Here is a 12,359-nt window from a genome sequence, read left to right as displayed (position 1 = left end):
TTGTAATGTGCCGCAGCGCGCCAACATGAGCTGGCCGCGCTGCCCTCACCATGGAGGAATCAAGCGCTCCCCTGGAGTTCTGCTGTGAGGAGCCACTTATCAGCCAATCAAAAAAAAGAAATGGGGCTACACAATAGCCAATCAGAAAAAAACGTATCTGTTGTATCTGGGTATGATTTAATCCAGCAACCAATGAAAATAAAGCATCCTGGATAGATATGTCACTCTTGCCTGTCTTCAAAACTTAAGAGCCCTGTTAATGACATGTGGTTCAATTAAGTTCTCACTCTTAAACTTTAAATCTTGAAATAATTGGTTGTGTTTGTGCGTGTGATTTTGTGTGGTGATGTTAACTCAGCTGTCATAACAAGCAGCAGGAGAGCACCTTGTTATCCTCTTGGTATACATACTGCATGCTCAAAACATCAGAGCATTGTTTGTTAAGGCTGCCCACATAGCATTTATCACTTTATTTGCAGGCCTAGGAAAAGGACCCTCTCAACAATTTTCTAAACAGCACTTTGAACAAGTAAAATGTATTATAAAGAATTTAACATAAAGACAGGACATTTGTGCAATAGAAATAGGCATGTTTTTGAAAAATGAGAGTAGTTATTAAAAAACATTGTAATTCTTTAAGGTAGCAAAGATGCCTCGTAAAAGACCTTTGCCAGGCCAGAATGCAGGGTACAACATGGGTACAACATGGGTACAACGCCACATTAATTCAAATTTCCTGATATTTGAGCCACCAATGTGTGGCTGCGTGCGCGGCAAAATGTTGGTCACCCCCGACAAAATCTCACTCCAAGGTTTTTTGAAAAGTTGGCAGCTCTGTATACATAATAATATACCGTATACTATACACATTTTAACAATGCGGCATTCACGAGGGCAGCTCTACGTGTTCTCTTCCTGTTTTCAACAGCTGTCTAACTATGATACCAACGGACGCTTTCGGTTCAAAGTCACCAGTTAACACGGTCGCTATTTAAACCGTAACACCGGGGAGAAAGCTGTAGTTGATGCCTTTCTTCTTCAAACCCAAATACTGGTTACTTAAAGGTATCAGCTGCACACGTCACTTACTTTCTCTAAAGACCGAGCCGAACCACCGCCGGGAAGGAAATAAGCTACAAGTCACAACAACGTGCTAGTTACAAAACATTGTTGCGTAACAGTTAAAAAATCAACGAGTGTTTCCACCTACAGTGACTCCGTTAAGCCGGAAATAAACGTCTTCTTCAGCAGGTTGGCTGCAGGTTTCCTGCCCTCTACTGGAAATAAATAGTCATTACTGTGGAGAAATGCCTGAAAGAAAACCCCCTTTTGCAGAGCTGCAGTGATGAAACACGGAGACGTGACGCAGTAAAAAGTAATCTTTACTCTTCATCACACATAGATATTAATAAAGCATTGCTTCCAGACAGCATGCTGTGGCAGTCCCATTCTACTTCGCATCACTCCACTGCTGCTGCTTTCTTCTTCTTCTTTCCCCTCTTTCTCTTCTTCTTCCCAGGTGTACCGTCGGCCTGTCCCGCTGCAGTTATTGGGGTCTTCTCTGTCTCCTCCTTCTCCTCTGTCTCCTCCATCTCCTTCTCCTCTGTTTCCTCAATCTCCTCCACCTCTTTCATCTCCTCTGTCTCCGAAGCTCCAGACTCTTCTGAAGCGGCAGGTCTCTTCTTGCAGCTGGACGGGCCGAGAGGCGTCGCCTCGGGCTTGCTGTGACGGAGCAGATGGCGAAAGTCAAAATCCTCACAATTCTGAATGAGACGCTTGCTCATCGGTACCAACGGCTTCTTTAAGACGTAGAAGAGTTAATTGAAAAGAAAAAAGCACATGTCTAATTTAATATTGTATATTTCAGATAATTACTCCGCAAACCTGCAGAATTCCATTTCAAGCTCAATATTCGTAACGAAATTAAAGTTGAATGTGAATGGAAGCACAAAACATGTCGTCTTGAACATGACCATTTTACAAATCACAGGTTTTAAAACGGCATTATAGTTAACATGTGTGGGCACATTGGCATGGAAATAAACACGAATTGGACGTCCCTTGGAATTACACATTAAGTATTGCAATAGGATCTAAAACGGCACCCCGGTGGTTACCTTCTCTGAACCGCTGGCTCCGGCCTCAGACTCCCAGCCCCACTGTGCTTCTCCAGCAAAGCCACGAAGAAGCCTTGCGTGCGAGTCTTGGCAGTGCTGGCGCGAAGACACTGCGGGAGTGGCTGCAGGCCTCGTTCTGGCCACTCAGACAGCAGAGGGACGAGCCTGGGGGAGAACACATAATGTATGTATTCAGGGAACAGGTGCATCAGAAGGGATTTACTATGTCAGGACCACCGTAAAGAATCTCAGAATCATCTTTAACCACGATATGTCCTTTAACTCGCATCAAAAAGAAATAAGTTCATAGACCGCTTTCTTTCACTTCCGAAGCACTACATGTGTACTGAAAAGAGCTTCTCTGCACTGTCTTCCTATAAAACCAAGGACATCATTTTAAATCTGTTCTCACCTCCAATACCTAAATATTCAAGGCAGCACCATCAAATATTAAAGAGCCCCCTATTGCCCCACTGTGCTGGCATTTGGCTCCTTCTAGGTTTGTTTTTGAGCGAGTGAAAGTGGACGGCAGCTACCTGAAGCCCGGGTTCTGCTGCAGACAGGCCGCGATGACGTCCTCGTTCTCCTGGCGGTGGACGGAGCAGGTGGAGTAGACCAGGCGCTTCAGGCGAGGGAACTTGAGGCCGTGGTTCAGGCAGCGCAGCTGGAAGGAGGCCAAGGAGGCCAGACGCGCCTGAACCGTGTCCTGGTTCACAGAGGACGCGTCGTCCCGGAGACACACCATACCTGGACCCCGCCAACACCGATTACATTTTAATATTCATCCAATTTGGTTGTGTACAGGTGCACTAGCATTGCATGCAACGACATGCGGGTTAAAGAAACACAGGTAAATCCCACATTATACACACAAGTTGAGTAAGGAATGGGGATATTTGGAAATAAAGTTGATGAGTAACATCTAGGTTTCTGATTAGTTTCCTTTTTGCACATCTGCTTCTTTTATGATAACAGCAGACAGGTCATCAGAAACCCAGACTGCACACAGAAATAACCATTTGCTACTCTACCTGATCCACTGCAGGACGGATCCAGCAGGACATACTCAACATCTTTGAACTCCTGGCTGTCGGGGTCCACCGTCAGGAAGTCCCGGTTGGCCAGCCGCTGGCAGGTGACCCCGGCTCGGAGCAGGAGAGTGGACATGGTGGCCAGACGCTTGGCATCTAAATCAAAGGCAAACAGTCTGCCCTTATTCTTCATGATGGCAGCCAGGTGGCTGGTCTTGTTGCCCGGGGCAGCACAGGCGTCGATGAGATGGCTGCCGACTGGGGGGTTGAGGAGGTACGCCGGGAGGCAGCTGGCTTTGTCCTGCAGAATGAAGTGTCCGGCCTTGTACAGGAAATGGTCGTGAAAGTCAGTTTTAGGAGAGAAGACCAGCAGCTCTGGCAGATGCATGTCGATCACAAAGTCTTTCTTCCTCAGGGTCAAGTCGCCCAGGCTAGAGGCGTGGCCCAGGTAGGAGAAGCCGTCCCTCTTCAGATAGTCCACAGCGTCCTCCACGGTGGTCTTCAGGGTGTTCACGCGCGCATACCTGGGCAGCTGGATCCCGAAGAGCTTCTGGACGCTGGCCGGGAGCAGGTCCTCGTTCTTGCTGACCTTCTGCTTCACCTTAAGGCGGGCCAGCGCCGCCTGCAGCCTGGAGCGATGCTTCAGCATCACAGTCTTCCAGGACCCGCCGCACTTCAGCCCCCGGCCGATCAGGAGGTCGTAGACCAGCACTTTGGCCAGGGGCATCTTCAGCTTGGCCTGCTTGAGCAGCTTGGTGGACTCGATGATCTCCTCCAGGACGGAAGAGAACTTCTCGGTCTCACACACCAGAGCGAAGAGCTGCTTGATGTTTGAAAACTTGCTCTCGTAAACCATTGTTTTCAAGGCGGCCTGCTTCATCTCGGATTTCTCCAGGATCTCGGCAGCTTTCACGTACAGAGCCATGGCGAACACGAGCTGTTATGGATACGTCACGGTTTCTACCTGCTGGTTGTTTTCCTCTCGACAACAGTCCGGGCACAGCCCTCGTCCCGAGCGGCGACACGCGGCTCTGCTTTTCTCACGAACGTGTTAGAAAAAGCAGCTTCGCTACTTCGCTCCCGCATGCACATGGCAGAGGAAGTGACTCCGGAAGTACTCGTGAGCTGACCCACGGCTTTCGTCTGACACAGGGTGTCTGTCCAGCCAATCACGGCGCAGCTGAAATATATCAGCTGACACTTTACTGTCTTTTAAACTCCAATTACCCATAAAACGCATCTTATGTGAACTTTTAAATTACATGAACATTGGTTAACGGTGTAAATAAATAATAATCAGTCTGATGTATTTTGATATCTTAGTTATCTTGGTTTTTAGATAGCTTTCTTTTACTTTTTTGGATCATAGATTATATTCTTTATTCTTTCAGTGTGGAGTCCTCAGGCTAAATGACTGCAGGCATTCTTTAGACTAAGTAGCAGACTGACGGATCCCAGCTGATTATAGTATTAGTGATATTCTAACTCAGTGCGATTAGAAAACACAGAAATGGAAGTGAACATCATGGGATTCTGGAAACCGTAGATAAAATAGTTTTACTCTTTAATACAAGTTCATTCCCATGTGGCGCGGGCAAAGTTGACAGGTTCACTTTGCCCTCATCACTGCATTAAAACCACTTAACTGTCATTCAATGTGAACTGGTTTGTTTCCCATCCAGCCCCATCAGACATTAGACAGTTAATCAAGACACTTGAGAAAACGTCTTACTGCAACACCTTAAAAGTATCGCTGATCATAACTTATTTTTTAAAATGCCAATGACGAAGATAATAAACATTTTAGAGAGGAAAAGGACAGTCTCTCATTCAGTTTACTACCCAGTGACTAATACACAGTATATCTACTGGAGACCACAGAAACAAATAAATTAAAAAGAAAGAAAACAGAAAACATTAGTCACTTAACCCATGAAGAACCTAGTCATACACTCGCAATCTGACTTAACATCCAAAGTGTACAGCAATAAATAATACATTTCTGCTGACATGCTGATGTTAAAGCTGTGCAGCACTTTCATTGCAAAATACAACTGTGTAGCATAGGATGATGTATGAAGAAGCAAAAGTGTAGGTTCGGCGGGGGGGGGGACACACAATAACCACAGCAAAGTCACTTAACCGGTCAGTGTTTAGCAACCCCATTGGGCTTTTTAACAGTCTTTGTCTTTAAAGAGTTTTTGTATAGCAGCAGCCTCTCTGTGGCGTGAGGGGGCAGGCGGTTCCTCTTGGCTTTCACGATACACGCCGCTATCGGACACAGGTGCTCGAAGCCCCCTGAGGTGGCTGGCACTGCCAGCAGCTTCTTGGCAATGCCCTGGAGCAGGGGGAACCGAGTTGCAGATTTCCAGTACAACAAACTGGTGTTGCTTTCCCACAGTGGTTCGGATAGGTACACGTCAAGCTCGGCTCTCTTCATTGTCTTTGCAGGTGGCTGCAGGAAGTTAAAGATGGACTTGCGCTTGAGATCATTCTCCCCGACTCTGCCGGAGTTGGCGTCATCCGAGCCGTTATCAGATGCCTCCATCTTTGTGTCGTCTTGACTCTCCTCTTTGATATCTTGCTCCTTTTTCAACTCTTTGCTCATCTGGTCTTTATCTGCCTCCACAGAGGGAGCTGCCGAAGCCTCCATGCTTTCTAGTGTGGCTTCCACGATGGTGCGAGCCTGATACTTTGACAGGGGAGTTAGGAAATCCGTCTGGTCCTCCAGTTTGACATCAGGAAACGGCTGCAAAAAAGCATTCAAACAAGGATGAAAGTTCTGATTCCGATTCCACTCTGGGATGCAAAAGGGCAACACATGACAGAAGGGCAATGTTTAAATTCAATACCTGAAGTTTGATCCTGGGGTCGAGCACAGCAGCTAATATCATGTCTTTCTGGTGAATGAGGGACTGAAAATGTGTGTGGATGCCTGTGCGCAGCGCCTTGTTGAAGTGGGTGTAGTTGGTAACAATGCTCTCCAATGTCTTATCAAGGCCAATAATGGATGGAGTGATGAAAGAGACGGTCACTCCATTTCCTTGCAGTACCTGTGTGAGAAAAAGCATCGGGAAATGATCTCACATAGTCTTCTATCAACAATACGGCAACACTATAAAACTGTATTTCCAAACATGTATATAATATTTATGGAGGGGTTCCCAGAGAAAAATAAGTATCTGATCCTTGAAGCAAGGCTCAGTGCACAATTGACAAATATTAGTGTTGCAATGTTAATGATTGTAATGTTTGTTTGTAAACATCTGTCTACAGCCTTCATTATATTCAACATCAAATAAGCACATACATGTGTTTAAGAACATATAACACAATGTGGAACACAAACATTACACCAGATCCATGAAATGAACTTTCTCTTTTACCTGCAAGGCCTCCTCAAAGGGCTCAAGAAGACCCAGGATGTCAATCACTTGCTCCCTCTTGGCCATGACTAGAGGCGGGGCACTGGCTGCGTCGTTGGCATCGATGCGGGCCTGAGCCAAGAGGGTCATGATGGCGCTCCAGGCGGACTCCTGCACCATGCGCCGTAAAGATAGCATCATGGAGTTCCAGCGACAGTTATTGGAGGAAGGGCACAGGGAAACGTTGCACTCCTTCAACAAGACCTAGATGATGAAATAATGCAAAACAGTCAACAATTCAGAGAAGAAAATCTGCTCTCTTTAAATCTGTCCATGAACAGAAACGGTATCGTCAGACCGTAAAATCTATAAAAATCTGAAAAACGGTTGCTGACCTGGTTCATATAGCTTTGCAAAACAAATATAACAGTGTATAACACAAGTGCAACATCCGTTTTAGTTTCTCTCACCTCGCTCCAGTAGGCACTGCTCCGAAAAAAAGCCACCACGTTATGGACCTGCGAGAGCAGGTTTTCCACGACCCTGGAGTTCTTCAGCGCCTCCTTAATCACAAGCTGCAGTGTGTGAGCGACACAGGCGGCTCGAGTTCCGATCTGCAGCTCTGAAAAGGGGGACTCTGTTTCAGACATCTGGTCTGACAGAAATGCCACCATCTCTTCTCCATCAGGTTCTCCCCGGTTGGATGAGCACATGATCTTGTAGTCGCAGAACAAGTTGTTGACGGCCAGGGCTTCTTTGGCTTGGTTGACGAGCACATAGCCGATGTTGGGAGGAAAGATGCCGTAGCTCAGGAGCACACCTTCAAGCTCCGTTGCCACAGTTGTGCTCAGGTTTTGGTGGCTGAGGTGGCGGAAGGCTACAATAGGACGGCGTATCTGCCAGGAATCACTGACAAAATGGAGTTGCACAACGACAATGGGCTCCTCCACTGGATGAGATTGATTCCCTGCCCAGAGGTCAAGCGTGACATGAATAGCACTCTGTCCATCTTTGGTTTTGGCGAGGCAGGCTTTAAGGTCACGGATGAGCTGAGGCTTGATGGTTCTCTCCACTTCATCATAGAGCTGGAGGCCCACGCCACGTTGGGATAGCTTGTTGCATTCAGGACTGATGGTACTCATGAATGACCGAAAGCCTGCGCCTTCAACAAAACTGCAGGGAACAAAAGGAAAGCGACATTGGCATTGTGCATTTTCAAATGACGCATGCAAGTGTGGGCTCTAGAGGTTTGATGTTGATTTGGATGTCCATTTAGAATGCATAAAGAATATACAACTAGCCCTCTGCTGCAATTAAGTCTACTGCATATGACACCATCCAGGTTAGATGGACCCATGAGAGTACTCATTTGACTTTGAGATAAATAAAACACATTTTTAGCCAACTTTGGACAACAACCCAACACGGTCACTTCAATAGGTCACCTGAGTGGCAGCATGTCTTCAGCGATCATCCTCAGTGCCGCATTGGTAAACCTTTTCTGGTCCACCAACGCAGATGCTGGTGCAGCGCCGGAGCTCGAGCTCGGACTGGAACTGGAACTGCGGGGCAAGGAGGGACTCATGGACGCTGAAGTCTGATGAAGCAAAGCGGCCGTATTCTGTTTGACTTTCTGCGATACCGGCTTCTTTTCTTTCACCGGCCTGACCTGCAGCAAAGCAAAGATCAGGGGAGCAAAACCAAGCTTACCAGCTGAGACCGCACAGCAGAATATGACTAAAAATCAAGTCAACTCTGGTGATTATTGCATTAACTATGTTTAGGAGGTACTTAATCGTAACATATTTGAGTCATAAAAGAAAATCCTCAGAGCAAGCTTACCACTTTAGGAGTTACTGGTTCAGTGTCTAATACCACGTCACACTTGAAGTCCACCTGTAAAACAACATATAATGTAAATGCACAATAGTGTCTGTGCTGCAAAGCATAATGAATGATACCATCATAGTCTGCCCAGTAGCCAATACATTAGATTGGTATATGATTGATTTCATAATATGTAGCCAGAAGCATTTTCTTCACAATTTGTAAATTGTAACCAACCAACATTTTACCTGCTACATCACTATGATGATGAATCAAGTGGCGCAAACTAATTCTATTGTTACTATTCTATTCATATTGGCTCACTAAGCACTAAGAAACAACATTTGTGAAAGCTGAAAGTGATAAGCTGTGTACAGTTTGTGCTCAGCTAAGAAATCACTTTACCTCTCCTTCAACAAACTGTTGAATATCAAGGGAAATGCTGTCATCGTCATCTTTGTACAAGCCCAACTCTGCTTTACGCTTGATGGTACAGTTCCAGTGATTTTTCACAGAATTGTCAGTCCTGCGAGAGGAATCAAAAATATACATTCAAGTCTCTCCGTCATTTCGGGTTAAGACAGGCCGATACGTCGTTACGTTCACCATGTACCTAATATTGCATTCGATTGCCCATCATCTATTTTGTTAAAATTCAGCAAATCAAAGCTAAGCCACACACCTTCCAGGGAGCAGCCTGGCAATCTCAGCCCACCGGTTTCCCAGAATGGCGTGGGCTTTGAAGATGATGAGGTCTTCTTCATTGGTCCAGGAACTCTTTTTGACCAGTGGGTCGAGCTGGTTGTGCCAGCGCTCACGACATTGTTTCCCCAGCCGTCCTTTCAGTTGCCTTGCGATCAAGGACCAGTTTTTGGTGCCGTACTTGTCCACCAGCTCTGATATCTGTCCAGAGCAAATGCATATGTGACCACAGGAGTAGAGAGTGAGATGGGACAAACCAACTACAAACTGGGTTTAAGCATAGTCTCGACCAGATGTTTTTGTGTGGTCTTTCCCACCTTTTCATCTTCCTCTTTGGACCAGAAGCCCTTGACTAAATTAGGATCCAGGTGCTTTATCCAGCGGTGCGAACACTGTAAATCCGTCCGTCCCTGCCAAAACAAAGACAGTTTTTTTTAAAAGAAGAATTGATTTATCTAAGGAGGAGAGAAAATCAACATGGAGAGATTGGTAAGGATTCAAAGATCTGTTCCACAATGAGACATGTTAAATGTGCCGGGCCTTCCTCAGTTTCACTTTACATTGCTGTGTCGTTCATTCTCTCTCACTCAAGTAACTTTGCTTCTGCTGAATACATACCGGTAAAAAACTGGCTATGTTTTTCCAATCTTTCTTCCCCAAGTTGCTGATCAGGATTTTTAGATTTTCATCCTGCAAACAAAAAGGAGTCGGTCCAGCTTTAGTATAGTTGAGTGTAAGCTTCAAGATCAAATGTCAGGAAACAGTCATCTTGAAAAAAGCAATAGAACCAACAAACCTACCAAAAAAATTAACAAACAGAAGACTATGTCACAACATTTTTTAAAACATGCCTTTGCACCTCCGGCTCAGTTGGCTCTTCTTGCAAGCATAGAGCATTACATTTTGGTCACTAACACTAATAGAATAATCTACTGCCAATTATAGTGTGTTGCTCAAGATTATAAAACCAGATGAATATCTGAAAAATACATATAAAAGATCAAATTATTCTTTTCACTTACCTCTTCCTGAGTCCATTTGACTTTACAGTTGGTAGCATCCGTCTTGTCGTCTGAGTCAGTGCACATGTCACAATCCCCTTCTTCTTCTTCTTCCATGCTGCACACAGACAGATAAACAATCATTCAAAAATTTTACTGGATTTTGTCATGGAATAAACCTTCAGATGGGTAATTTAAGGAGATTATAAAAAGTGAGAAGACATCATAGATAATAATTAGGCATATCAGGTTTCTAAGGTATGAACATATGACATGATTGATATGGACTCTATAATGGATGCTATTCAGTTTGAATGTCATTTTTTATCATTTTAAACCAACTACATTCCCTTTATGCTTTGGTAAAGAAGAGATGAATCTAATGCTTAGCTATCCAGTTTAAATTCACAGAAAACATGTCACTGACTTAATTGTGGCAAAGTGGTACATTTAAAGTGCCCAAGACAAATCACTAGAATGTAAGACAATAACACAGCTTGAAACACACGGTGTATGCCACTCATGGCGAATACTGCTGGATATAAGTTGCTCTCTAAACAACTAAGAAACATTTTATACAAAACCAGCCAGTTAGTGTCTATGTAAATGGAAAAGACAATGTTGATACTAGACAGGAGGAAATCAGGAGTAAGTAGTACAAAAGTAGGAACGGATCAATTAAGTAGCTACTTAATTCGGCACAACTGTAATATCTGATACAACCGCTATGTCATACATTCTACCTTTACACGTATAATAAGGTTCATGTTAAGGAGTACTGATTGACACACTGCCATACAGGTCTTAAGGGAAATGTAGTAGCAGATATGTTGAATTGGGCTGCATTATACTGAGATGTTTCTCATGTGTTGCCTCACCTCCTATCCGTTACCAGTGGCAACACATCATTTACATGTGCGTCGCGATGTATCAGAGAGATTAGTTGAAGCCAAGAGAAACAGAGTTGCCACAGTCATGCAACCTTGCATTTAAAAAATAAAATAAAATAAAAAGATAGAAATGCTTAATTAACCCTCCACTGACATTTAACCAACTTGTAAGTGAAATACAACGCCTGTGTTTCACCTCTCCGTCCTAAATCTAGACAAGTATGCGTGTTGTGCTCCAGAGCAGCGAGCTAGCTTCACACACCACAGAAAGTTTAGCTCAACATAAGTTAGCCCAGTAGCTAACATTAGTTAGCCGGCACAGCCAAACAGTAACCTCGACATAAATATGACTCTTCTCTCACGCGTATGTATCCAAACATCACGCTGGGCAACTCTCACGACACAGTTATTGCAATTGATGAGTCAAACATGATAGCCAACAGAATAAACTTACATTGCAACTTGGCTCTAACTTCAAGCTAACCCTCACTCCCGTGTGTGCCGGGCAGCGCGAGCACGCTGGGGGACGCGTTGGCTGTAAGTTCAGCCGGCGGAGCGCCTCCAGCGGCGCGCGGCACGAAGCGCGACTGCAATATCTTGTATCGGCGAATATGAGGCGTTTGTGATCGTTTCGATGCAACTGCGATGGAGGGAGTCGGCCGACGTGACAGGAGGGAAAACACAGAAATGCCTACCTAAATTTCAGATGGTGCAACTGCTTCTGGAATACGGCCGGGTCCAGCTTTTCCAGCTCACTACCGTGACACAACAGAACAACGGCTTTAAACCGACATGAGGGAGGGGGGACAGCCGTCTAACGCGCTCACACTCACAACAAAGCAATGCAGCCACTCGAATATCAGCTGTGAAGCTGGTTTTATTTCACAGACGTGACGCAATTATAGCCTGCGCATTGCAAAAACACATTTCGCTAAATACACAACGGTAATGTCTCCCACACTTACCCGCGCGACATCCCCCCTGTTTCTTCCTTCTGCTCGGGAGCTCCCAGCTGCTGCTGGAGCGGCTGAGAGTTTAACAGCCACTGAAACACTCGGTCTTTTTACAGCGTTGGAGTTTGTTCTCGTTAAAACTACACGAGCGTAATGCAATGCTTCTTCATTATTAAAAATACATTCACAGTTAACAACGAAAGAACTCTTGGCGTTGCATCGTTATCAATTCACCCGGGACTGAGAACACCGGGGGGTGCGTTCAAGAACACAACCACTCTCCGGAAACGATCCATGTGACCAACGGTTTCAACCGACGCTAACGGCTAATAATTGCTCGTGCACAGACATGTTGGCTACTCTATATTTCCTTCTCCAACATTAACGTTAGCAAATCATGTTTTCTGTTAAACTGTTGATTAAAGATTCATGAACAGTATCTAGTTATATTATTTATTTCGAGGAGAGTTGAG

At 45.0% G+C, this 12,359-nt stretch overlaps 2 protein-coding genes across 4 annotated transcripts; both read right to left on the bottom strand.

Annotated features, from left to right (window-relative positions):
* Window positions 1-1,364: 1,364 nt before the first annotated feature.
* Window positions 1,365-4,247, bottom strand: nsun5 (NOP2/Sun RNA methyltransferase 5). Its single transcript, XM_056423174.1, has 4 exons — window positions 3,149-4,247; window positions 2,654-2,864; window positions 2,118-2,282; window positions 1,365-1,722 (listed from the first exon to the last, which is right to left on the bottom strand). Exons 1-4 carry the CDS (start codon window positions 4,071-4,073, stop codon window positions 1,461-1,463), a joined length of 1,563 nt encoding a protein of 520 aa, XP_056279149.1. The 5' UTR covers window positions 4,074-4,247; the 3' UTR covers window positions 1,365-1,460.
* Window positions 4,248-4,695: 448 nt separating this feature from the next.
* Window positions 4,696-12,107, bottom strand: mybl2a (v-myb avian myeloblastosis viral oncogene homolog-like 2a). 3 transcript variants are annotated; one of them, XM_056422946.1, is made up of 13 exons: window positions 11,899-12,107; window positions 11,629-11,688; window positions 10,065-10,161; window positions 9,661-9,732; window positions 9,360-9,452; window positions 9,023-9,243; window positions 8,746-8,866; window positions 8,356-8,409; window positions 7,959-8,182; window positions 6,984-7,686; window positions 6,535-6,777; window positions 6,001-6,201; window positions 4,696-5,897 (listed from the first exon to the last, which is right to left on the bottom strand). In XM_056422946.1, the coding sequence occupies exons 1-13, from the start codon at window positions 11,907-11,909 to the stop codon at window positions 5,295-5,297; spliced, it is 2,703 nt and encodes a 900-aa protein (XP_056278921.1). In that variant the 5' UTR covers window positions 11,910-12,107; the 3' UTR covers window positions 4,696-5,294. The 3 variants fall into 3 exon arrangements, with proteins under 3 accessions (XP_056278921.1, XP_056278922.1, XP_056278923.1); XM_056422947.1 differs by lacking the exon at window positions 11,629-11,688; XM_056422948.1 differs by lacking the exons at window positions 11,629-11,688; window positions 11,899-12,107 and adding an exon at window positions 11,388-11,423.
* Window positions 12,108-12,359: the final 252 nt, after the last annotated feature.

Source organism: Pseudoliparis swirei, chromosome 9, assembly GCF_029220125.1.
Source record: "Pseudoliparis swirei isolate HS2019 ecotype Mariana Trench chromosome 9, NWPU_hadal_v1, whole genome shotgun sequence".
Classification (NCBI taxonomy): Eukaryota; Metazoa; Chordata; class Actinopteri; order Perciformes; family Liparidae; genus Pseudoliparis; species Pseudoliparis swirei.
The sequence above is the reverse complement of the archived record's forward strand: the minus strand, read 5'-3'. Positions and strand labels throughout refer to the sequence as shown.